At 38.0% G+C, this 27,049-nt stretch overlaps 1 protein-coding gene and 1 long non-coding RNA gene across 8 annotated transcripts in view; one reads left to right on the forward strand and one right to left on the reverse strand.

Annotated features, from left to right (window-relative positions):
• Positions 1-1,237: 1,237 nt before the first annotated feature.
• On the reverse strand, positions 1,238-25,113 carry rbm6 (RNA binding motif protein 6). Of its 7 annotated transcripts, none has more exons than XR_014531796.1 (23): positions 25,000-25,113; positions 22,596-22,696; positions 18,134-19,640; positions 17,880-17,969; positions 17,713-17,782; positions 16,568-16,641; positions 13,672-13,743; positions 13,299-13,575; positions 12,413-12,570; positions 12,219-12,319; positions 12,062-12,125; positions 11,868-11,919; positions 11,703-11,749; positions 11,509-11,614; positions 9,638-9,735; positions 9,199-9,459; positions 5,643-5,789; positions 5,477-5,542; positions 5,092-5,331; positions 4,895-4,969; positions 4,587-4,660; positions 1,785-1,875; positions 1,238-1,682 (listed from the first exon to the last, which is right to left on the reverse strand). XR_014531796.1 is itself a non-coding variant. In XM_083531456.1 (23 exons), the coding sequence occupies exons 2-23, from the start codon at positions 22,640-22,642 to the stop codon at positions 1,590-1,592; spliced, it is 3,771 nt and encodes a 1,256-aa protein (XP_083387582.1). In that variant the 5' UTR covers positions 22,643-22,696; positions 25,000-25,113; the 3' UTR covers positions 1,238-1,589. The 7 variants fall into 7 exon arrangements, 4 of the variants coding, with proteins under 4 accessions (XP_083387582.1, XP_083387580.1, XP_083387581.1 ...); XR_014531797.1 differs by having other exon boundaries at positions 11,703-11,782; XR_014531798.1 differs by having other exon boundaries at positions 11,473-11,614; positions 11,703-11,782.
• Positions 2,838-27,049, forward strand: part of LOC310722430 — a 143,357-nt gene continuing 119,145 nt past the window's right edge. The window contains exon 1 of the long non-coding RNA XR_014532374.1: positions 2,838-3,096. This is a non-coding gene — a long non-coding RNA (uncharacterized lncRNA). The remainder of the gene's footprint in view (positions 3,097-27,049) is intronic.

Raw genomic sequence — 27,049 nt, forward strand, 5'->3', positions numbered from 1 at the left:
AGGTACAGCTGATTAATTACCTACTAAGCACCCTTGCTCCCTTGGCAATTGTTAAATTGCAGTTCCAGAATCCAAGTCGAGACAAAAACCTCGAAGAACTCCACGTTTGCCTTAATTTTAAAGCAATATCCAGAAACTGACATAGAAAACCCAAAACGGGTGTATAAAAACCCCTGACAGATCTGATTTAACTAACTAACTGCTGAATAAGGAAAACCCCAGACATGTATTTGAAACTCAAAGCCTCCTTGTAATAAGAGGTAGAGATGTGGTTTGTAAATGTGGAAAAACGCTTCTCAAAATATACATAATAGGTCAATTTTAAATATAAAGAACAGATTGTGATTTCTTGAATAACGACAAACTCAACACAGTAAACCGGTCAAGCTAAAGCTCTCTACTGCCACCCAGAGGTGAAAGATCGGTAAAGGTTCCTTGTAATCTGCAGGGACTTTAAATGGCAGTCTAAACAAAAAACATACAAAATAAACAAAACAAATCCTTATTCAAGTACTAGAGGATTATATTATTAAATAACCGAAATAATTTTACATACTTACTCTGGCAAAAAGAAATACCAAACTTAAAATTGTATTGGTTTTAACAAATCATTGATAATGAAAATAAGATTAAGTACCCTATTTGGGATTATTATTACACTTCTTCATATGTTTAAGATTTTTCTAGAAAGAATGTTGAATTGCTATAAACAGCTGATGTATAGTTACAACTAGACATTGTGATGAATTGTACAAACATTTTAATTGTATCTATGCATACAAGAAAACATTACATTTTCCTTGCTTTGTTTCTATATTTTCCCTCCTCCAAAAGTTCACTGCAGCTTCAGTAAATGAGCAAAATACGGCACCAGAGCTCGTGAGAGCGCATTTATTTGATTCTTACTAATTTTCTGGTGATTTGTTAGTCATGAACAGTGTAATATTCACCAAATCTGGCTTAGCCCATTTTGGTGTCCAGGATTGAATTTGAAATATTATATTCCAAAGACAGTACAGATTCTGTACAAAAACAATTATTTGCATACCCACAGCTCAGTAAATTCCAGTAAATTGGCTTACAAACCAATTTACTGGGATGTTACAAAAGCATTAAATACTACAGAGCACTTGTTGTAATTACTCTTAAAGAAAAAAAAAAGCACAGATGGCCTGTCATTTAATAACAATAATAATAATAATAATCTCTGTAGTGACATTAAAGATGACAATGCAGATTATGGCAGTCAGTTTATTGACTCACAGAATACTGATTTCTACAGTTACAATTACATTTACAGGAGTTGCAAAACTCACTTATTTCTCATTAAAAAACACACAATACAAAGTGAAGGAAAATAAAATAGTGTCAAAGCCCTGAACAGTTCAGCTACAAAAAAATAAAAAAAGAAAACAAAAAATAAATTGTAGCAGAACTGTGGACTGAGAAAAATGTATTTATAACCATTACAGGCACAATGAAGACACACAATGGAGATTGAGCAGAAAGTCGGAGTTAGCTCACAGAAATGGCCTGAAGTGAACTGCTGGCATAAACTGTGCATTTCAGTGATTCAGTTCTTTAACTCATCATTCAAGCTCCTTAAAGCGTGCAAACATGGCCTTCCGCACAGCCTGCTTATAGGTGGCAGCGTTCCAGACAACCGCTTCCTTCTTGCTCCTCTGTTAACATGAGGGAGAGGAATGCACAAAGTTACCAATAATCCATGACAACTGAAAAAAACAATCAAGCAGCATTGTTGTATTTCTCAGGCTGTGGCTCACCTCAGTGGTCTCCAGACCTAGTCCTGGTCTCTCATTGCCTTTGTGTGTGTCCCTGCAAGAACAGCAGCTTAGTCAAACATCAGCCAGCAATCTAAGGAACAGGTGTGCAACACAACACTGCTCTCAGTGTTTGTTTAGCACGTGAATTTTATGTTCTTGTCTTGCGTTTTGATTGTTTACACATTTTCTAAAAAATTGCAATCAGCGGAGCATCGATAATTGAACTCTGAAGTAGATGTCCTATGGACCTTTCTGGCAAGCTTCCTATCCTCACTTTAACTAGACTAAGCACGCATAAAATCCATCTTTTACAACAGCGTCTTTCTGATCTTGGAGAACTGCTGTTTGCTTACACCTGGTCGTAAGTATGCTATGTGCTGTTTGAGCATCGCATTCCATATTTAGTCCCATTTTCTTTATTTCCTTCGACTCTTCCAGGAAGATTTTCCCCAGATTTTGGAGTGTGCTTGTGGAGATGTGTGTTCAACACCCCACAAGGGTGTTACTAAAGTCAGGCACTGATGGAGGGTGCAGAAGCCTGGGGTACAGTTAGTGTTCCAATTCAACCCAAAGGTGTTCAGTAGGGTTGAGATCAGATCTCTATAGCACCATGTAAACGCATATCTTAAAAGGAGTTTACTTTGTGCACAGGAGGGTTGCCATATTGGTACAGGTTTGAGTTTCCAAGCTCAAGTGAACACGAAATTGTATTATACCCCATCTAAAGACGTCCTGTGCAATTGTGTGCCCCCAGCTTTGTGGTAACAGTTTGGAGAACCACAAATGGCATGAAAGGTCAGGTGTCCCAATACTTTTGTCCATATAACGTTTCAAAAGTCATGAGCTCAAGTCAAGCTCAATAAATAAAATTATTGCAAGTCTGGATAAGGGCATCTGCCAAAAGCTGTAAATGAAAGATGCACTTCACTACAATTCCAGTTACAGGTGCAGCTCCATAAATTTGAATATCATTAAAAAGTGGATTTATTTTAGTAATTCAATACAAAAAGTAAAACTCGTATATTATATATATATATTCATCACACACAGACTGATATATTTTAAATGTTTATTTCTTTTAATCTTGGCTCACATTTACCAAAAACCCACCAATTCACTATCAGCAAAAATTTGAAGACTTCATAAGACCAATAAAAAAAATTAAAATAAACATTTTAGTGAATTGCTGTCCTTCTGAAAAGTATATTCATTTACTGTATATGTACTTAATACTTGGTAGGGGCTCCTTTTGCTTTAATTACTGCCTCAATTCGGCGTGGCATGGAGGTGATCAGTCTGTGGCACTGCTGAGGTGGTATGGAAGCCCAAATTTCTTTGACAGTGGCCTTCAGCTTATTTGCATTTTTGGTCTCTTGTTTCTTGTTTTCCTCTTGACAATAACCCATAGATTCTCTATGGGGTTCAGGTCTGGTGAGTTTGCTGGCCAGTCAAGCACACCAACCCCATGGTCATTTAACCAACTTGTGGTGCTTCTGCCAGTGTGGGCAGGTGCCAAATCCTGCTGGAAAATTAAATCAGCATCTCCATGAAGCTGGTCGGCAGAGGGAAGCATGACATGCTCTAAAACTTCCTGGTAGACGGCTTTGCTGACCTTGGACTCAATAAAACACAGTGGACCAACACCAGCAGAAGACATGACTCCCCAAAACACCACTGACTGTGCAAACTTCTGTCTCTCTCCTCTCTTCCTCCAGACTCTGGGACCTTGATTTCCAAATGAAATGCTAAATTGTCTTTCCTTTCATCTGAAAATACAACTTTGGCCCACTGAGCAACAGTCCAGTCCTTTTTGTCCTTTGCCCAGGTAAGACACCTCTGACATTGTCTCTGGTACCTTAGAGGCTTAACATAAGCAATGCATCAGCTGTAGCCCATGGATACGTCTGTGCGTGGTGGCTCTTGAAGCACTGACTCCAGCTGCAGTCCACTATTTGTGAATCTCCCAAAAATTCTTGAATGAGCTTCATTTCACCTTCTTCTACCACATTTTCTTTCAATTAACTTTCCATTAATGTACTTGGATACAGCACTCTGTGAACAGCAGCTTCTTTAGCGATGACCTTTTGTGTCTTACACTCCATGTGCAGGGTGTCAATGATCGTCTTCTGGACAACTGTCAAGTCAGCAGTCTTCCCCCATTGTGTAGCCTGAACCAGACTGAGACACCATTTAAAGGAAAGCTTTGCAGGCATTTGGATTTAATTAGCTGATTAGAGTGCGACACCACGAGTCTCCAATTTTAAACTTTTACACAATATTCAAATTTTCTGAGATACTGAATTTTGGGTTTTTATTAGCTGTAAGCCATAATCATCACATTTTAAAGCAATAAACACTCAAAATATATCAGTCTGTGTGATGAATCTACATAGAATATACAAGTTTCACTTTTTGTATTAAATTAATAATATAAACTTTTTAATGATATTCTAATTTATTGAGATGCACCTGTATATTTTTTAAAAATAATGATACCTATTGATAACAGCAAAGGAAAGTTATACTGCCTTGTGCATAGCATGAATACAGAATGGAGGTTCTACAAATAAAAATAAAAAATAAAAACATTTATTTTGTTTGTACAAAAATATGGTTTTATATTATATAACGTAAAAAAAAATAAAAAAAAAGTGCTTTGGTCAGGCTACTGGAGCACACCACCTTCTTGTCAGAATCACAGGTTTTCAGATTACATTGGTGCTGGTTTCGGATGTAATTGTTGTTGCCTATAATTATTAAAAATGAAAACCTGTAGTTTCTCTACAGTGTGCTTAAGCGTACCTTGAACTGCTGGGAAATGTGCTTTGTTTCCGCTTCTTTGCTTCAGGTGGACTGTGAGTTTCTTTCATATGCATCTAAGGAACAGGGTACAGGATCAGGTGAAATAACTAAAAATCAGCTTGCTAGATTATAACAAGCTAGTGCAGAATCATAATATTGTTCATGCGAGAAAATGCTAATTGCGCATCTACAAGACTGGCTGTTGAATGTGAAAAATCGAAGGGTCTGAATTATTACAACAAGAAAATCTATAGAAAAAATGTACCATGACCCAATTATCTCCCAATATAGAAAACTAAGAATCCTACCTCTTTTTCTTGGTTTTCCAATGCTTCTAGTTCCCTCTTTGACTTTTTAATCTTTAAGTGAATCTCCATATTTTGCTGGCAAAAAAAAAAAAAAAAAAGTGTAAGTAAGTGATGAAATAGTGCTCATATTCTATCCTCTAATCCTATTAAATGCTACCTTGGGTGGTGGCTTGAGCAAGTTAGTGGTGTTGAAGTACCTTATGTAGGTCTGAGAGCTGTTGATGGCGGATCAGGGCGTCTTTACTGGGAAACTGTCTCCTGCACAACAGACACGCCATTTTCTTCCAGTCTGTCAGTTTGTCTTCTTTCTCCTGGGGCTCTGGTTGGCTCTTTGCAGGTGGGGCAGGTGCTTCATGTTTCTCATGTTTTTCCTCTTCCTCTTCATCACTTCCAGCTGCATAGTCAGCAGCTAACATGCCCAGTGAACCCATGGGCTTCTAAATATGGGTTTTTACAAATGCACAATGTGTAAATTTTTGTTTTTTTTTAAATACAAAAAGTTATGCAGTTAAGTACTGCAGCTGAAATATGTAACCTTTGGCCATCGTTCTCAGAGCAGAGCTATTGCATGCTAAAACTCACCTTGGATGTCTTCTCATCTTTTCTTGGTGGAGCAAAAGGTTTTTTAAACAAGTCATCTCCACCAGCCTATGTAGGTAAGGAATATATGAAAGTGAACTATTTACCATGGCATATATGGATATTCCTAAACATACACAGAATACAGAAAAAAAAAAAGGTTCCTGACCTTCCTTTCGAATACTGCGAACGCTGCATCAGCAGCTTTGGATGCCTTCTTGTCCTCTGCTCCACTCCTCAGGACAGGAGATGGAGCTCGGACACTGTCCTTCTGTCGATTCTGGATCTTGGCCCAGCGTTCCATGTCTTTCATGATCTGAACACATGAACCATTACAAATACAGTATAAATATATTTTCTATTACAAATGATAGAATATGCCCTTTATACACACTATCTATCTATCTATCTATCTATCTATCTATCTATCTATCTATCTATCTATCTATCTATCTATCTATCTATCCATCCATCTATCTATCCATCTATCTATCCATCTATCTCTAGATACACACACACACACACACACACACACACACACACACACACACGTATAACATTTAAGTACATCTTCTCAAGGGACAATTCTATAAAAAATTTAAGTAGTCAATGTGCAGCTTCTATAGCAGTACAGATTTACTAACTCTAAATTGTCTAAATAGATGACGACAAAAGTAAGTGTACCCCAAGTCATAACAGCTCAATGTTGTGTAACCATGCAAAGCCACAGGTCATTCATCGTGTTCATATTTTTGTCTGCTTGACAAGACCATACAAATTATATTAGAGCATTTAAAAGAGTACAATTGTCTCAAACCAACCACTGGATGTTCAGCATGGTACCTCATGGTAAAGAACTCTTTTAGGATTTGAGAATTAGAATTCGCTCTCCACAAAGATGGCCGAGGCTATAAGAAGTTCATCAACACCCTGAAACTGAGTCAAGTACAGTGGCCAGGGTCATTGGAGAGGCAGTGCTAGATAACAGTGGTGCTCACACAAAATATTAACACTTTGGACACAGTTCTGACATGTTCACTTAGGGTTTACTCACATTTGTTGCCAGCTATTTTGACAATAATGGCAGTAAGTTGAGTTATTTTTAGAAAACAGTAAATCTCTACTGCTATACAAGCTGCACATCGACTATAAAATATATCCTGATGAAATGTGAACTCACTTGTGCGATACTAATATATATATATACAGTGAGGAAAATAAGTATTTGAACACCCTGCTATTTTGCAAGTTCTCCCACTTAGAAATCATGGAGGGGTCTGAAATTTTCATCGTAGGTGCATGTCCACTGTGAGAGACATAATCTAAAAAAAAAAAATCCAGAAATCACAATATATGATTTTTAAACTATTTATTTGTATGATACAGCTGCAAATAAGTATTTGAACACCTGTCTATCAGCTAGAATTCTGACCCTCAAAGACCTGTTAGTCTGCCTTTAAAATGTCCACCTCCACTACATTTATTATCCTAAATTAGATACACCTGTTTGAGGTTGTTAGCTGCATAAAGACACCTGTCCACCCCATACAATCAGTAAGAATCCAACTACTAACATGACCAAGACCAAAGAGCTGTCCAAAGACACTAGAGACAAAATTGTACACCTCCACAAGGCTGGAAAGGGCTACGGGGATATTGCCAAGCAGCTTGGTGAAAAAAGGTCCACTGTTGGAGCAATCATTAGAAAATGGAAGAAGCTAAACATGACTGTCAATCTCCCTCGGACTGGGGCTCCATGCAAGATCTCACCTCGTGGGGTCTCAATGATCCTAAGGAAGGCGAGAAATCAGCCCAGAACTACACTAGAGGAGCTGGTCAATGACCTGAAAAGAGCTGGGACCACCGTTTCCAAGGTTACTGTTGGTAATACACTAAGACGTCATGGTTTGAAATCATGCATGGCACGGAAGGTTCCCCTGCTTAAACCAGCACATGTCCAGGCACGTCTTAAGTTTGCCAATGACCATTTGGATGATCCAGAGGAGTCATGGGAGAAAGTCATGTGGTCAGATGAGACCAAAATAGAACTTTTGGGTCATAATTCCACTAAACGTGTTTGGAGTAAGAAGAATGATGAGTACCATCCCAAGAACACCATCCCTACTGTGAAGCATGGGGGTGGTAGCATCATGCTTTGGGGGTGTTTTTCTGCACATGGGACAGGGCGACTGCACTGTATTAAGGAGAGGATGCCCGGGGCCATGTATTGCGAGATTTTGGGGAACAACCTCCTTCCCTCAGTTAGAGCATTGAAGATGGGTCGAGGCTGGGTCTTCCAACATGACAATGACCCGAAGCACACAGCCAGGATAACCAAGGAGTGGCTCTGTAAGAAGCATATCAATGTTCTGGCGTGGCCTAGCCAGTCTCCAGACCTAAACCCAATAGAGAATCTTTGGAGGGAGCTCAAACTCCGTGTTTCTCAGCGACAGGCCAGAAACCTGACTGATCTAGAGAAGATCTGTGTGGAGGAGTGGGCCAAAATCCCCCCTGCAGTGTGTGCAAACCTGGTGAAAAACTACAGGAAACGTTTGACCTCTGTAATTGCAAACAAAGGCTACTGTACCAAATATTAACATTGACTTTCTCAGGTGTTCAAATACTTATTTGCAGCTGTATCATACAAATAAATAGTTAAAAAATCATATATTGTGATTTCTGGATTTTTTTTTTAGATTATGTCTCTCACAGTGGACATGCACCTACGATGACAATTTCAGACCCTCCATGATTTCTAAGTGGGAGAACCTGCAAAATAGCAGGGTGTTCAAATACTTATTTTCCTCACTGTATATATATATATATATATATATATATATATATATATATATATATATATATATATATATATAAAAATATTAATAAAACCTGGTCATTCAGTATATTCAGGTAGTCATAGTCAGCTGACCTCATTAGTCACATAACGTTGCCGAACCTAGACTCGACCAACTGCCCCCGCAGGCTTGTACAGTAGGCACTAGGCATGATGGGTGCATCAGTTCATCCACCTCTCTTCTTACACCCTGATGTGCCAATCACTCTGTAAATGTGGACTCATCAGACCTCAGGACCTTCTTCCATTGGTCCAATCTTTTGCTCCCAAGCCTCCACCCCCCATTTTAAATATCACCGATAAGAAGCTACACAGCTGTTTAGTCCCAATCCCTTGAGTTCCTTTCGCATTTTGTGTGTGTGGGGAAATGCTCTTACTTTTACTAGTACACATAGCCGTAAGTTCTACTATTGTTTTTTAAGATTTTTTTCACCAAACGTTTAAGTGATTGCCGATTACGATCATTCAAGATTTTTGTCCGACCGCATTTCTTCCACGTAACTGATGGTTTTCCACTATCCTTCCAGTTTTGAATAATGCGTTGGACAGTTCTTAACTCAATTTTAGTAGTTTCAGCAATCTCCTTAGATGTTTTCTGTGCTTGATGCTTGCCAATAATTTGGCCCTTCTGAAAAAGATTAACATATTTTCCGCGACCATAGGCTGTCTTCCGACATGGTTGTTTCAGAAATGAGAAGCTACTCACTGCATCAGTTAGGGTTAAATAACTTATTGCCAGCTGTAACAATCATCCATGCGGTAATTATCCAATGGGAGGCTCTTAACTATCTTTTTGGACAGGCCGTGCATATTAGTATCACACAAAAGTGAGTACAATTCAGAACATGGTGTAATAGTTGCATCTATGCACCTTAAACGCTGCCAGGCTCCTGGGTTTATCTTCCTTCTCCTTCTTCTCAGAGCGTGGCATAGTGTCGTCATCCTCCCTTCGCTCTGGTCCGCCTTCTGATGGCATTTTAAGTTCCTCAGCTGCCACAGTCTCAGCCACAGCCTCCACAGGAACATTTACTTTCTGAGCGTCTATACCCGAGCCTTCGCCTTCAACTGGTATATAGATCTTTGAGGCACTGTCCCAATACAAGTACTGCTGTGTCTGAGCATTGTAAAAATACTGCAAACAGACAAATCGGAAATCAAGTGCAACATTAACACACTATACATGAATACCCATTCCAGAAGTCTGAATACTAATCTTATTTTAAAATAGATGTTTAAATATCCAGCTTTATCATACAATTCCAGAATCTAATTATTCAATCTAGTATGAAAGAAAACATTTCAAGACATACCCTTGAATTGGGGTCATAGTACAAGGTAGTCTGTGGGTCATAGTAGAATCCAGATGTAGCGTCAAACAGGAAGGCAGACAAATCTGGAGTGTCTGAAACTGAGTAACCGTAAGATTTAAAAACCCTCATCAACAAAAAAAACATGATCAGTGTTATGCAACATATCGCACAAAACAGTGACCCGCCACTAACATCGGCATGCTTGTTAAACATAAGCACAGAAGGCAGTTGTAAATTGTCTGTTTAACCTTATGATCATTTGCTCAAAAAATAAAAATAAAAAAACATTTTATTTTATTGGCACCCTTCATGAATTCATCTTGTAAAATATATTTCAAAGTATTTTCCCAATAATATTTTACTATCTTAGTACATCTGGTTGAGTAAGAACAGGAAATGATTCACTATGAATATACAGGGGTATAAATATAAGGTAGTATGTAGGCCAAACTGTGTCATTCAGACCAAGGAATGGAACAGTGATGTGCGGCTCCTGAGTGTCACAAAAAGGAAGCTTGCTTTAAGAAAATAGCTAATTTATTAAAAACTGATATTTCTACCACCAGATAAAAAATTTCCAGTCAACTGGAAATTTTTTGGATCAACCCAGAAAAAGGACATGTACTTTTATTGTCAATGTATTGTGAAGATAACGGTTTGAGTGGCCAAATAATTTATAAGATCAAAGCTAGAGAACTGCATTTGCAACTTGGGGTCAGTCAGAAAGTCTCCAAAACCTTTGTTTAAAAATAAATAAATAAATAAAACTAATCCAGAAAAGTCTTTGGGTAACTTCAGTTTGCCAAACACTTCAACTTCAACTGGAACTTCAAATGGGATTGGGTTCTAAGATCAAATAAAACCAAAAGAAAACTTTTTGGCAATAATCACCATTGTTGGGTTTGGACAGAAAGGCAGACATATGGAAAAATATTTGGGGGCAGTTTTTCTGCCAGAGGACCTGGACATTTTATTAAGATACATGACAAAATGAACTATTGAATATCAAAAGATATTAAATGAATCATCTCTGCCAGTTGAGCTTAAAAAATTGGCTGTGGTTGGATCTTCCAAAAAAACAATGGTCCAAAACATACATCAAAATCTAAATTCTTTTAATGACCACAAAATCAAGGTCCTTCTTGGTACGAGATGTAGATGGACATGGACACTAAAGTGGCTATGAAATTTAAAAGATTTGAAGAAAGTCTGTATGGTTTTATGAACAGTCTCAAACCACTTGTCATGTTACTCTCCAACCTCATTAGTCATTATAGGAAAACTCAGTGCTGTTATCTCGGCAAAAGGAGGTTTCAAAAAATACTAAATAAAAGTGTGCAAATAGGCACACACATTTAACAAATACGTGTTTTTTGTTTTTGTAACAATGTGGTGTTTACAATTGACCAAATTGACTCCATTTTTAAACAAAAGTACAAAATGTTAAAACAAAAGAGTTTTTCTTCCAGTTTTCTAAGGAAGTTTTCTAATTTCCTAAGGGTGCCTTTTTATATAATTTTATATATATATAAAATATATATTTTATATATATAAAACTGAAAAAGTGGTCCAGAATTGGCTTAAAATAAAAAATAAAAAATATGCACTTATAGTGATCTAGCAATTACAAAAAAAATTTTTAAGCCCGCTTACATGAATCTGAATAGACTTTTCAAATAAAAACTTTACATTTGACCCAAATCAGCAAGACAGAGGTGGTGGTGGAGGAAACCTCTAAAGGAGAATCCATTAACATCAGGAAGTTAAGAAAAGTTAAGTTGCAAACTGTTTGAGACAAACAAAGTGTTTTTTTTTTTGTTCTTTGCCTACTTTACCATTATTGCTGGAGAAGAACTTTGGAATGCCCTTACTGTAGCTATAGTCTTCAGAGCCACCAGCAGAGTCAGTGTAAGCGGTGTCAGTTGAAGATGTCTGTTGCTCCGTAGCTTCGACTGAAGCCTCTGCAAACACTGCAACCTAAGCAATGCCAGAAAGCAACTTGATATAAAAACCCTCACATATGATATCAATATATAGAGATAATGGTTTTTTAACAGGAACTCACTTGGTTCAAGCTTGACTCCTGTATTGAGGCTGAAGAAAGAGAGGAATCTGTATGCAAGGGATAAGCAGGCACACCCACACCTAAATACATGCAAAAACAGTATTTATACTATGTAGATTACTACAATCATGCAATTACAGTAATTAGTCATTAGCACCGGCCTACCTTGTGTGGTGCTTGAGATGGGTGTGTGAGTCGGATGGAAGTACTGTTGCTGCTGTAGAGGCAAACAGAAAAAGCATTTAAAAGCATGTATTTAAGGTATTGTGTGTGTGTGTGTGTGTGTGTGTGTGTGTGTGTGTGTGTGTGTGTGTGTGTGTGTGTATAAATATATTTTTTAAAAATCGCCAGAAAAACACCTCGATAACATCAGGTGGGAAACCCAGAAGAGAAGTGTTTGACTTGTCATAGTCCTTCTTGTAGCTGGAGGAGGAAAAAAGACTCGGTCAAATAAGCCCACCAAAGCTAAACAGTGGTCACTCTAAATATCTGGTTATGTTTTACAATGGAACTCACATCTGGTTCTTTAGAGGTTTTGCTACCTCTGCATATACCCGAACTCCATCGATCACAATTGGACGAGGTTTGGTGAGCAAGTCAACCAACCGTGTCACTTGCTGCAAGATGGCAAAAAAAAAAAAAATGCAGCTTGTTGAGATCATAAAGATTCACTCACAAACCGAATCATAAAGCGTCGTCGTAAAGCTTACCTCGTGCGAGTCCATATCGACAAAGCAAAAGCATTTGGATCCAGGCGTTTTCCCTTTAACCAGACGGACGTTGCGTTCATCGAGGTAAGCAAAAGTATCTAGTGACCTCAAGATTGTCTCCACTGTAGTGGTGGGCAGTATGTTCTTAATGATCATTGCTAAAAGTGTAAAGGAAGTGAAAAGGAAATGTTACCACAGTGCACATACAAGTTTAACATAAACTCTGATCATTATAAAAGGTCTCACTCATTTAATCCTTAGATAGTTATACAGATTTAATTGATCATATAATTAATAAAAAAATTTATTATTATCAAATCATTAAATTATAATTCTATGTACATTGTTTCTGCAGGTTTTACCAATTCATATTTATGACTAAGACTATTAAGAAGGAAATTTAAGACCTATATCACGACATCAAACACACATGCGCACGCACGCACAGTTAGCAACTGGCCTAAAACAAACCCTAAATAATCTTTTTTCAAGCCAAGTATCAGCTTGTCGCCGTAGGTGAAAAATAAAACCCGCTTTACGTCTGTGGTACAATCCAAGAGTGATTTGGGTCAGTAACAAAGCTGATTGGCTGTTGCATGTTGATCTCATTTGTAGTCATAATACAACAAATTAGATTTGGACTAGTGAAAGAACAAACAACACTACTAAGGAAACAAACAAACAAAAAAAACATTCTAAAGGGAACATTTCAATATGAATTAGGGGTACAGTTGTATTAAAGACCTAGAACACTAGAATTTAAGACTTTTTAAGGTCTAAAATTTAGATTTTTAGTTTTTAGACTCTTTAAGACCCCATGGAAACCCTATGTGTAGACAGCTTTGACTACCTAAAATACACTAACTAGCTTGGAGCCTGCACTCACTTTTGCTTTCCTTGAAAACTGGATCAGCCACCTGCTGGCTGGGCCGTGGACCTCTCTGCTGGGCCTGTTCCTCAGCCTGCTTCTCCATCTCCTGCTGCTTGTCGACCTGCTGCTGCCAGGCTTCAGGTGTCAAGTTGGAACTCCTTTGCCACCCGCTTTGAGAAACGGGCTCATTTATAGTCTTGGCACAACCTTCCTCATTCACATTTGGAAGAACTGGACATGGCAGCAGTCCGTCCTGCGTAGATGGGATGGCTTTATGGGGTTGGTCCTCATGCTGTAAAATCTATACATAATGTAAACATTAATGTACCCGTAAACGACAAATGGCAGTGCTTGTATTATGCAGGTAAACAATAAGGAGGAAACATACCGGTTCTTTTATACTTCTGTCAGATTGAATGTACTTCAGTAAGGCAACTTTACTACCAACTTTAACAGAACCCTGAAAAAAGAGAAAAATTATAAGTGACAATTGCTGATTCATTGACCAGTTTTCTCCTACAAATGCAACTGGACAAGGTTTCTTCCAGAAGGCATGACGCCAGACTCTTTAGAAGTAACTGGTAAGGATGTATGTAGTAGAAACCCGGATATAAAAGGTATTCAGCTCCTATTTATAATAAAAATAAAATCCAGCACTTCGCAAGAAAATGAAATCTGTGCCTAGTGTCTGCTAAAAGGCATAGTGCAGGAGTTTGATGGTTTGCACAGTGAGAACACTGCTGGCCAATATTTGAGTAAAAAAAAAAATTATCCTTCGCAAACCATTATTAGGTGCATATGTCTAAAGCGTGTAGCATGTAAAATTCATTAATTACAGATCAGTAGCCAAGTGTAGCACAATAAAACAAAGTCAGTAATAATTACCTTGTAATGGTTTCCCAAGAATAAATGAATAAATAAATAACAACCAAATATCTTTGTGTAAATGGAATAGAGAAAGTCGGATAATGTTTAAACTATTTCATCGTGAACTTTAGGAAAATGGCAGTTCCACTGTAAACATCTGGTGGAAAGAATTCCGTGATGTACTACAAACGTCATAGCAGAGCCCTTGATCATGATGGCAAATGGTTACCCATGGCAAATGATCGGACCCCAAACTTACCTCCGAGGTCAAGATGCGTAAACATTTTTCATATTACTGTATGCTCATTTATGACAAAGTGGATTCTAGCTCAGGTTTTTACACTCGCTTTTTTTTTTTATCATGCCTTAAGTAACACCTCAATGTGCTTTATTCCTTTTGACATTTAATGTATGCAATACAATAAAGTATCTTTTGTGCATTTGTTTTTCCAAATTATTGCATGTTTGGAGTTCAGCATGTGTTCCCAAGCTCCATTTCCCCCCCCTAATTTCCCCAAAACAAGCTCGATAGTGGACTGGCTATGCTCAGCTCCCCTAGATGTGAATGTGTGTGCATTATCCCGTCTGATGCCACCCAAGATGCACCTCACACCCAGTGATCCCAGGACTGGGTCCAGCTTTTCCATGACCAGATTCAAATCATTACTGAAGCTAAGGGGATTGGATCTTTTCACATTAACCGCTTTTATAAATCAATTTCCCATGATCTTTAGTACTCAATCAACCCTCAATAGACCAGTTTAAACATCTGCAAACTGTCCAGAAATATTTTTCCACCAACAGATAAAATTTTCTTGATGGGCTGCATGCTATCCAAAAAACAAAACAAAAAACAAACCTGTTTGAGTGTTTTAAGACATTTGCATTTTAAACTACCATGAGGCAGGTAGCGATGGGGAATTCTAGAGATATCTGGCATGTTTAAACACAAGCAGAAAAAATGCTGACAGCTTTAGTAAACACTACTGGGCACAATGTAGCCCCAACAGGTTACTGTCCATCCACCAAATACACAATTTGCACGTCAATGCGAATGCTGGAATGGAAATCTAAAAGCAGAAAGAAGGATCCTACATGATGCAGTTGTTACAATCGTCTTTAACTTTCCATTCCAACATGCAAACTTTTGCTTTTGCTGCAGCGGATCGTTTAAACCAATGGGCCTGCAAATATAGCGATCACTGTAATAAAATGACAAGAATGCATTTCATTTTAGTCTGCACAATTATCACACTAGCAGACAACAAATAAGAGTCGTTGACATGATTTTCCAAAATAAAAGTCTCTGAAAGGATAAAGGAAAATATGTTCAAAATCTAACCAGTAAAATCTTTAGTTCAAGCATTAATAACGCCTGCAACCAGAAACCAACCACTGAACCAACAATTTCATTTTTGTGTTTATAAAATCCCAGCCTGACATCTCCCACGGTTAGCAAGGTCACCATCCCAAACGAGTCATGTTTCAAAAAGAACCGAGCCAGTTTAAAATTTCAACCCACCGAACATCCACGTCACGCTTTCCAGACCGAGATGTGAGTAAGAAATCAAACAAGGCAAGCAAGGAGGGACAGAATTGCACATGATAAAAGGCTAGGGCTGAAAATCCTTCAAAAGAAAAACAGCCCAGTGTGAGTGAGGATGGCAAATGCCAAGAATGAAAGGCTAATGAAGGCCAAGTGAGTATAGAACAACATCCGGATCGTGAAAAGTGTCATCATTGTTCTGGAGACCACTCAAGAGCTGATTGCTGAATAACAAGTAATGAACCAGGAAGAAAATTCTGAAGTCAGTAAGAAGTTGTGAGGATGGTTGAAAAATGACTGGTGCCACAGAGCAATAAAGAAACGAAAGCAGCGTATCGCTGAAAGCATGAAGTTGTTGGCCACAGCCAATGCAAAATTTGAAAAGAGAAAGTGAACGTGTGGACAGCGAACCACAAAAGTCCGTTATCAGGTAATGTTTGGCAACTTCAACAAATGGATACATTTTTTTTTTCCAAATAAGCCACAATATTTTTACTGATGCAGATTAAAAACTAAAAAAAAAAAATGTCTAAGATCATTTGAAGTTATCCTAATTTTTCTGCGCAATATATTGCCATTATAAATTATATAAGCGCAACAAAAAAAAAAAATGTTCAGTCCACGTTGGTCACGCAAGGCGATTAAAAGAAACTTTTATCCGTTTAATGGACACACAAATGAGCTGCTTTCTTTTAGACTGCTAATTTGTTCGTATGTGTAATAACTTATGAAGTGGTTGAAGGCGCTTTTTCCCCCATGTGCCCCTCCCACGTGCTGAACACCCATTCCCCCACCCCCCCTTGGCCCTGCCCCAGCCCAAGCCTTCTTTAACTGAAGACACAGCAGCTGTAGAGGGACAAGAATGGGCCACCTGGTTGGACTCCATGAAGTGGACAGCATCCTCGATGTTTAAAAACTCCACATAGGCCGTATCGGAGCTGTAACCTGGGGACAGCATTTGAAATACAAATGGGTCTGTGTTAGTTAATTCCATTAAATAGGTTTAACATAAAATTATAATATCACGGTGAATATAACAGCGACCTATTCTCTTACAATCCATACATTTATAGTCTTAGTGATGACCGTTAAAACTACAAAAAAACTTTTTGCTTTCGTTAAGTGAAAAGCAACCACACAAACAATTGTTTGAGTTCATTCCGCTTGCAACAGTTTAAATGCAAGCTTGATGTGGCTTTTGTAGTTGCTTGGATGATGTACAGAAATTCACACCTAAATATAGCTCACATATCTGATTACAAATTTGTATGATCATGTCAACAATTCAGGTGATTCGGAACGATCTGAACATATATTACTCCGCCAAAATTGGCCAAACCGTCATCGCAATGTGTAAAACAGGGTTTATATGTGTAGGGTATTCCTCGGCGCTCCAATGTTACTACACAGTTTGAGCATTCTTACGACAGACAAGATCCAGTATGGATACATTTTCTTGTTTAAGACCCTTAAGAATATTTGACTCGTAATGAATTCAATAGTTGTACCTTCTTGGGCGCCCCAGTTTATCCAATGATCAAGCAAAAACATAGAACCATTTCACAGAATATTTTAGGATTTGTTAAAAAAAAATAAAATAAAAAAAAAAATCATTAATTGGCCTACAGCTCACAAGTCAACCAAAAAAAAAAAAAAAAAAAAAAGAGGCCACATGTGACAACCTCGTTTTTTTTTTTTACTGAGAAGTAGGTGGATTCAAGGGTGATCACCTGCTCCCAGTAGTGTATTGGAAGATCTGCTAAACCCACAAACCATTTTAAGATGGAAGGTGCTGAGAGAGAACTGCACAAGCTCCAGCACAAGATGAAAAAGGATGAGGGACAGGAATCCAATTGTTTAACAAGGTAAAAATGATGTTATATATATATTTAAAAAACTAAAGGTGTCTTAAGTGCAGTCAATGGTTACAAGGGAACCGAAATGAGCGCGAGATTCGAGGAGCGGAAAGCGAAGTGTTGCGAAACGTTACAGAAGATTTCAATTGGGAAATCTCACCTGGAACAACATCTCTTATCTTCATGCCTTGCATTGGCACTCCATCTCGAACTGCAAAGGCGTTCAGTATCTATAAAAAAAAATTATAGTTTTGTAGTCAGTACCTGTGGCCCTGTCTAAGATGACAAAAATGGAAAATAAATAAAGTTAAATAATTCACAAACTACCTGTTGCATAGTGGCAGTTTTTGGAATTCCAGAGATGGCGATGGTATTTGCGATCTTATCCTGAACATTGGCATTCCTGTAATCCTGATCCTGTAAGATTTAACAGACTTGAAAGTTGAATCTAAAACATCTCACTTCATATTGCCACATATTTTCTATTGAAAATTCTATTGAAAACCAAATATTCTTAACATGTGTAAAGTTCTAACATTTACTACAATAAATGGCAATACAATACTGATAAAAACACTGACCTTAGAACCAGAGGCACTTGTTCTTTCAGGTGGAACAGGTTTGGGTGCTTTGATATCCTTTTCTGGCCCTTGGAAATCCTCAAGGATATAATCATATTTTTGCACAGAACTGGTCCTGTAATCAATGTCTCCATAGTCCTGGTCTCGCCTTCCCTCTCTGTTACTCTGTGGATCTCTTGGGCCTGGAATAAGATTGCCTTTCTTTTGACCTTCATCAAGAGGCATATCTTTTCCCTTGCAGTTTCCTTGAGCAACTGAGAATTGACTCTCTTTGACTGACAGACTCTTCTCTGGAAAGAACGGGTGTCTTCCCCCTGATGGTACAGTGCTGTCAGGCTTTTCTTCTCTTGACCATTGTCCTTGACTTTCCTTACCTTTGCTTGGGATATTTAGACTGGGATTTAGTGGTAAAAGTGGTACTTTTTTAGTCACCAAGTGAGATGGATCTCTGACTGGGACACCAGTTGGAATACTGTCCCAGTTTTGGACTGTAGGAACCTCTCTTTCAGATCTGGAGAACTCTAAAGTTCCTCGATCCTTGGCTTTATTCTCTGCCAATTGCCGCTCTCTGTCATTAAACTGTGACAGTTCCACCAAGTCTCCTTGTTTATCAAGTCCAGGTGCAAATCTCTTCTTCGGGTCTCTTGGCGAATTGGAACCTCTATTTATTCTCCTACACCACTCATCTGAGAGGGATTTTTCATCATCTCCTCTAAACCCAGACCTGTTCTCAGTTTGTTCAGGAAATTCTCTGTCCCTCAGAGTTGGTTCACCTGCTCTCCCTGGACCTTGACGGTCAAGAGGCAACTCAGGTCTTCCTTTTAGATTCATGGCGTCACCACCGTGAAACATCTGAGGAGAGCGATCCCTAAAATCACCTGATGGTCCGATTCGATTCCTAAAATCCGTATCAGATTCGAACCTTCCTCTAGAATTAAGGGGAGGGGGGCAACCTCGTCTATCAAAGTCCACTGACCTTTCACGAAGAGGCATATCCATACTAAATCCATCAATGTCATTCATACCCACCTGTGGCCGCTCTCTTACATTTTCTCTTACATGGTCATTTCTGTCCATAGATTCCATTGCAAGCCTTCTCCTAATATCCATGGGTGACATGTTGAAACCAGGCATGTCAATTCGAAATCTGTCCCTCTCCCTCATGTCCATGAATTGATCTTCAGGTCCCCGCATGTTCCTAATTTGCATGTCCCTGCCACCCATATCTATCGGAGGCCGACCCTGCCCCATAAAACCAGGCGTGTTTTGCTCCATCTCAAAGCGTCTTCTAATATCGAGCTCATTTTGAGGCATGAAGCGGTCTCGAGGAGAATCTCTTCCTCTGTCAAAAAGACCCATGTTTCGCCCTACCATATCTGGCGGGTGGTCAAATCTCCTCATGTCCATGGGCGGTCGGTCCTGACAGCCCATATTGATTCCTTTTTGCCCTCTGAAACCAGGCATTGGTCCGTTTCTTCTTTCGAACATCTCCCCACGTGAGTCGCCACTGCAATGAAACCATGTGCTTTACAAGTGTCTAAAATACGTTTGCAATAGACTCACCACATAGGCATATGTCAAACCTAAAATGTGCAGAGCAAGAATAAGTTATCCTGTAATTCCACACTTAATTAACGGCTGTCACTACGTATTTCTATACCTACAAAAGAAATACTGAAAGGTGCTGGAATTGGAAAAAATTTTAGAATAGCATGTCTTACATAACCAGCATATCACTTCCTAATATTAGCTAAAGCATGCACTATAAAGTGTGGCTGAGTCAGTTTAACACCTCTATTAAAGCTTTTAATGAAATGCACAGCATGGTATAGTGCACTATGTTTAAGATGTTTTTAATGGCTCGTTTGATATTAGCAGAGATTCGGCCCCATTTTCTTACTGAGACTAGAGATGAGCATGGCATATATGCGCCTTGAGTCAATTTCAGATTATTGAGCTCTGTTGAGAGCTACAAGCTTCAGCACAGAGAGCACCCAGCTGCAGAACAAATGATACTTCTGGGCCACATCTGTCACCACATAACCCATAGACTTTATCCAATGTTCAAATCAAGTCGCTGTCGAGTCTATTTTGTCAATGTTCACACATCCCAGCTTACCAAATAAATGAAATACCTAAACAAATAGAGGAAAATCTGTAAACCTTAAAATGATACTCAGTATATTGCCTCTCATGTAATTCAAATGCAAATACTATATTCTGTTACTCAAATCGTATGATACCTAAAATATATTGTATTATTGATTTGATTATACAAATACCCATATAAATATTTATCAGAGACAATAGGTGCACTAAAGATGCATTAGATAAAAAAATTATAATAAAAAGTGATATGGGTTTGGCCGATGCTGATATTTAGAATGCACGCAGGGTTTTTTTTGGCCGATACGTTTGGCCAGTTTTCTTTTTTCCTCCCCTTCATCTCATAAAATCCAACACATAATTAATAAGATGTGATACAGAAAACTGCTTAAATTGAACATTTATTAACCAACACAAGCCTTTCAAATCAGTGCATTTCGTACCTGTGCCTACCTGTATCCTAAACTACAGCTCGTTGCACATTTATCCACAATACAGTTCCAAAAAGTTACTCGCATTCTCTCTTGAAAAGCGTCATATGAAATTTACAAACCCGGAAAGTATTCACAGCGCTTCACTTTTTTACACGTTTTATGTTGTTACAGCCTTATTTCAAACTGGGTTAAATTCCATATTCTGCAAAGTATGCCCCATAATGTCAACATGAAAGAGGTTTAAAACCTTTGCAAACTTATAAAAAAAAATAATAATACTCACACGTATGCACAGCCTTTGCTCAGTTTTGAAGCACCAATTACAGCCTTAAGTATTTTTGAGTATCATGCTACAAGCTTGGCACACCTATTTTTGGGTAGATTTTCCCCATTCTTCTTCTTCTTCTTCTTTTCCTCAGGCTGGATGGGGAGTGTCAGTGCAGGTTTAAGTCTGGGTTCTGGCTGGGCCAGTCACATAGTCCTCCCATAGCCACTCCTTTGTTATCTGAGGGTGCCCAGTCTGAGGTCCAGAACGTTCTGGAGCAGGTTTTCATCAAGGATGTCTCTGTACATTGCTGCATTCATCTTTCCCTCAATCCTGACTAGTTTTCCAGTTCCTGGGAAAAATATCCTCACAAAATTATGCTACCACCGCCATGCTTCACTTGACTGTATTGGCCAAGTAATGAAAGGTGCCTGGTTTCCTACAGACATGAAACTTGGCATTTAGGCCAAAGAATTCAACCTTTGTTTCTCATGGTCCGAGAGTCCTTTAGTTGCCCTTTGGCAAACTCCAGGTGGGCTGTCAAGTGCCTTTTACTGAGGAGTAGCTTCCATCTACAGGCCTGATTGGTAGAGTGATGCAAAGATGGTTGTTCTTTTAGAAGGCTTTCCTCTCTCCACAGAAAAATGCTGAAGCTCTGTCAGAGTGACCAGCGGGTTCATGGTCACTTTCCTGACGAAGGCCCTTCGCCCACTCTAGGAAGAGTCCTGGTGGTTCCAAACTTCTTCCATTTACAGATGATGGAGGCCACTGTGCTCATTGTGACCTTCAATGCTGCAGACATTTTTCAGTACCCTTCCCCAGATCTGTGCCTCGATACAATCCCGTCTCAGAGGTCTACAGACAATTCCTTGTACTTCATGGCTTGGTTTGTGCTCTGACATGCACTGTTAACTGAGGGACCTTCTATAGACAGGTGTGTGCCTTTCCAGATCATATCCAATCAACTGAATTTACCACTGGTGGACTACAATCAAGTTGTAGAAACATCTCAAAAATGATCAGTGGAAACAGGATGCACCTGAGCTCAATTTTGAGTGTCATGGGAAAAGCTGTGAATACTTATGTGAATTTTTATGTTTTTTATTTATTAATTAATAAAGATGCAAAAAAACTTACACGTTATCATTATGGGGTATCGTTTGTAGAATTTTGAGGAAAATAATGAATCTTTGGAATAAGGCTGTAACATAAAATATGAGAAAAAAAAAAGGAAATAGCGCTGAGAATACTTTCTGGATGCACTGTATACACCCCGGTCTGTGACATAGGTGGATACATTTTTTAAACTATTTTAAATTTTTATTACCAATACTATGAAAATTTTTAAATATTACAAAAAAAACAAGTCAGATAATTCTTACTTGTTTTAGCCAATCAATAGAATTGCATGGTATAAAATTAAGCCTCTGATCCCTAAAGAGCACTTTGTCTAACAATCAGCGCTGAAGGAGACGGAACAAGACAGATGAAACAGAGGCGGCCTCATTCAAACACCAACAGCTTCAAACTTCAAGCTGACAACATAATTACTGGTGGATGCACCAGAAATGTGGGATGTTTACGAGAAATAAAGTCGCAATTAAAAAAAAAGTCTTTCCCTGATTCCTAGTGAGAATAATCATTTGATTGATCTTACCAAAAGGGCATCCCCCCTCGTTGTCCTGATCTGGAACCATTCCACATAATGGTTCAACTGCTCAGCTGACACCAGCCTCTTCTGCACAAAAAGTTGGTCACCTGCAAACGTGCTTCCATTAGTACCTGAATCTGCGATTTATCATTAATAGATCGTCCACGTTTGGTTTTGTAACATGTAGAACAAATATTTAAAATAAGGCATAAAACAATACAAAGAAATTCGAGGTTCACCTCTAGAACAATTCGATAGAACAAATTAATCTGACATTACAAAGGGGTTTTGTTCTCCTTGTTAAGCCACAAACACATTCACGCTGATTCTGAGAACAAAACAAGAATGCGGTTTTATTGTATTTCTCCCCTGACTTCTTTGTTCATCTTTCTGAGCGTGTACACCCATACAAACTCCCAAATATAGTGAACTAATGATCCGGACATCCTTACACGACATTCTTGGCATATCTGGTTTGAGTGATCTTTCTTTTGAGCAAATTAAAGATTTCAAGCTGTTTAAAGTTACAGACACCCTAAGAGGCCTGGCATTATGGGATCTTTTCTTTCTCTCACTTTCTCATGATCTTAAAATAACAAAAGTTGTTTTTTTCCACAACAAAATGTTATGAGGAAATCCAGTACCTCACGATTGGTGTTACGTGCACATTGTTCTTGATCACCATTAATTTCAACAACTGCAGATATTCACTTCATTTGAACATTCAATGCTGTATACTCATACTTGACATCAGGGGGTCTAAAATATTTTACATTGAAGGACTCTATTAACTGTAAATAATCACAATTGTAGATCACCTCAGCAAATCAGGCACCTGTTTTCAATGTGTAAAACAATATCTAAAATATTATCCAACTGCCATCTGATTTCAGCTGACATTTATATAATAGTATTTGGATGCATTAACAGTGAATTGCCGACAGTAATGGGGGAGTTTTCAAAAACAGACAGACATGATGCCATTTCAGCTTTTCAACAGTTGTGCTTTTTATTATTATTATTATTATTATTATTATTATTATTATTATTATAAAACCTACATAGTTTTGTCAAGTACAGGAAACAAAAAGCAATAATAATCAACATTTTTAAAAAAGGGCACGATCTCTTTAAGCTTTCGTGAAAGAGTCCAGGAAAATTTGTGAATGTGACACTAATATGTCAATGACCTGCAGATATAGTACGAGACCACGCCATCGGTCAAAACTACATATACTTCTGATATTACAGGACCGCAATACCCTTCACTTTACAGTATTAATGCTCACAGTGAGTGTTCAAAACAATTAACAACACCTCGCTTCTACCATAACATCAAATGTAAAATAAATAAATGAAAAAGAAAAGAAATAGAAACAAGTGCATTATCAGACAGTAAAGAAAATGCAATTTAATCCACTGAAATTCAGGACAACTGCATAATAATTTAACTATTCACAGTCAACCTTTTTCCAAAATTCACCTTCAAGGTTGATTAAACAAATCTTAATTAGATCAATAGTTGGATTTGAGAAAATGTTTACTTCCCTACATTTTGCATTACAATAAATTTCCCATTTCAAGGCTTTAATTTATGTAAACCTTACAGAATCCCATCCCATTCCCAAGGCTTATTGGAAGGCAGCAGTCTAATGCAGGGGTCCCAATACGTTTTTGCATCATGGAAACCAATGTTTGCACGGACCAGGACGGTGGGGTCCGTGGTCCATGGGGGGCTGTATATTGTCACATGCCATAACGTGCATGTTACATTACTATTATACATATTTATGATTTGCTTGATTTGATCATTACATATATAATGAAACTGTAGTTCGGCCTAATACGGAATTAGTGCGAGCTTAATTTTATCGAAACAAATGCAAAGAAATGGTCGTTTTTAACAAAAACAGATTACAATAGTCAATTTCATTAAAATAAAATAGAAATTATAGAAGTTTTTGATTTTTGATTCAATGAGCAACGGCCCAGTGGTTGGAGCCTCTGATCTGTAGTCATCTAGCACTAGATTACATTCACTCCGGCTTGATGGGGGGAAACCGCGCTCGTTAAGGAGAACGAAGGCAGCCGACGTTAGCTTAGCAGCTAAACATCCACGGTGAAAGCCTGTTCATGTGAGCGGATAGTGCTAATTCAGTTCACCGTATCAAACTGCTCCCTGTATATTTGTGTATAGTGCGAAATATTAAGACGTTAAATGAACGGACAAACGGCTAAAAAGCTGGCTAGCTAAATGTATCACTAGCATGGCCGCAGGTACTGGACTAGCAGCACAGTTCGACTAAAACCCAATTCCCCAAAAACAACCAACAAACGTGTATTCACGGCTTTCTTAAAGTATTCATTAAAAATGATGTTTATAAGGAAACAAGGCAGTTATGGCACTAACCTTTGCTGCGCTGTTAACGGAAACTGTTCCCAACGCAACCGGAAATGATCAAACATGAACATCGCGTCACTTCCGAGAGAGGAGGGGCTTTATTAGTCATCAGCCATTTTACTCACCCACATAATAATCCTCAACTAGTTTATTAACTGGATGTATTGGCTTTGCAGTTACATAAAATATCATTTTTGTAAAGTAAAACTGCTATATAGCTGCCCTTTGTAGGTATAAAAATTACTAACATCCTCTCAGTGGTGGGCTGCATTTCACACCTAAGCCTAAGCTTTTTGCACTAAAGCAAAAACAAACTAAAAAAGTAAACACAATTCAACAAGTCTCCTTTTACTTCAGCCACAGCTGCACTGCATACATCATCTCTAGCAGAAGCTACAAAATGTGTGCAAAGTGTGTGTTTTGTGCAAGATCTATGGAAACGAAAATGCAAAAGTATAAATAGTTAATGAAAATGTTTTTAAAACTTTTTTGGCTGAGCTTTTCCTTATGATGTCCAGCTTTTCTTGAAATGTCTGTCTTGAAAATGGTATACCCTTAACCAAACAAATTTCTTTCCCTCTGTCAGCCATTGTGGATTAATTAAAAAGCTATTACATTCACTCTAGAGTGCTCTCTGACCAGCCAATAATCAAAAATGCAACAACAAAATAATTTAAATGTAAAGGTAAGGCCATGCTAGCCCTACTTTGTCGAGCTAATTTGTAGATTTACAATTTAGAGACTATTCGACACTATAACCCAGAAGATTTGTGTGCATATCCATCAGTGTTGCTATCGTAATTGATTAAATTAATGTGCACACTTTGTCACCACTTTTGGATAGGTGCATTTAAACACCATCTGTTTTTTCACTGTCGAGCTACATGTATATGTCTGTGATATATTTGCATGATCCCGACACACATCTACTGTTTCGCCCTGGAATTGTGACTCACTCTCTGTTACTTTGGTTGGGGTACTCTAAAGATATCAACTGTACTGCAACGTCCACCTAGCCTTACCTGTTATTTATGTAAGATAAAAAAAAAAGAGGCAAAAATATGGTTACAATTTTAAAATCATAGAATCTTGCTAAGGTTGTAGGTTCATGCCTAAGTCACATATATATATATAGATGTCAGTTTTATGCCTATGATGACCCTGTGCTATAAGGCTCAACCTTAGTGGTTCATAATATTTATGCAAATAATTTCTTAGCCCCTCATTTCAATGTTGTGACTGGCCATCACGATTATGACTGCTTGAGTTCCCTTTGGATATATTTCTTTTTTCTTTTAACTGCCCAGTGAAGACATAATGAACAATATTAATCTGCATCCTTATAATTTTGCCCAAAGCATTTCTTAAAACTAGATGCTACATAGCCAAATTTAAAATGAGCTTTAAAGGGAAAGATTTCCCCTACTTAATATTTGATTATTTTTGCCCTGATTAAACTCTGGAGTAAAGGAGTAAAGTCCCATCTTTTATTTTGATAGATCCACATAATTTCACATTGGACTAGTACTATTATATAACAGGTATCTGGCTTGGGCTATCATGACACCACTGTTGGGTCCTTGAGAAAGACCCTGACCACCTTAAAGGTTCAGCTGTATCATCTCGATTGTGATTGGCAGACATAAAGTACATACATTATGAAGAAATCAAAAAAATTCTAGTGGTTCAACCAAAACCACTGTACCATACATAGGAACTGTTTCCATGTTCCTAATGCTGCATTTGACTGCTCCCCATTTCACTTTCTCTCTAGTTAAAAAATGAACAAAACTAAGTGCTTAGCCTAAGCAATGTCTTTATTAGAGATGCAATTTAACACAAACATTATATTTAAGGGCAAATCTGCTGTTGAAAGTGTGTTATTCACTGCATTGATACATTACCAGAGCATAGACTAAAATATGTTTAAACAGATAAACAAATAAAAAAACTGCCAAATAAAATTAGTTCAAAACTAGTTCAAATGGCCACAACAGTGTGATCAATTTTATGTGACTGTTAAAAATAAATTAAAGTTTTATTAAATAAATAAAATAAA

This window comes from Silurus aristotelis (assembly GCF_946808225.1).
Source record: "Silurus aristotelis genome assembly, chromosome: 2".
NCBI lineage: Eukaryota > Metazoa > Chordata > Actinopteri > Siluriformes > Siluridae > Silurus > Silurus aristotelis.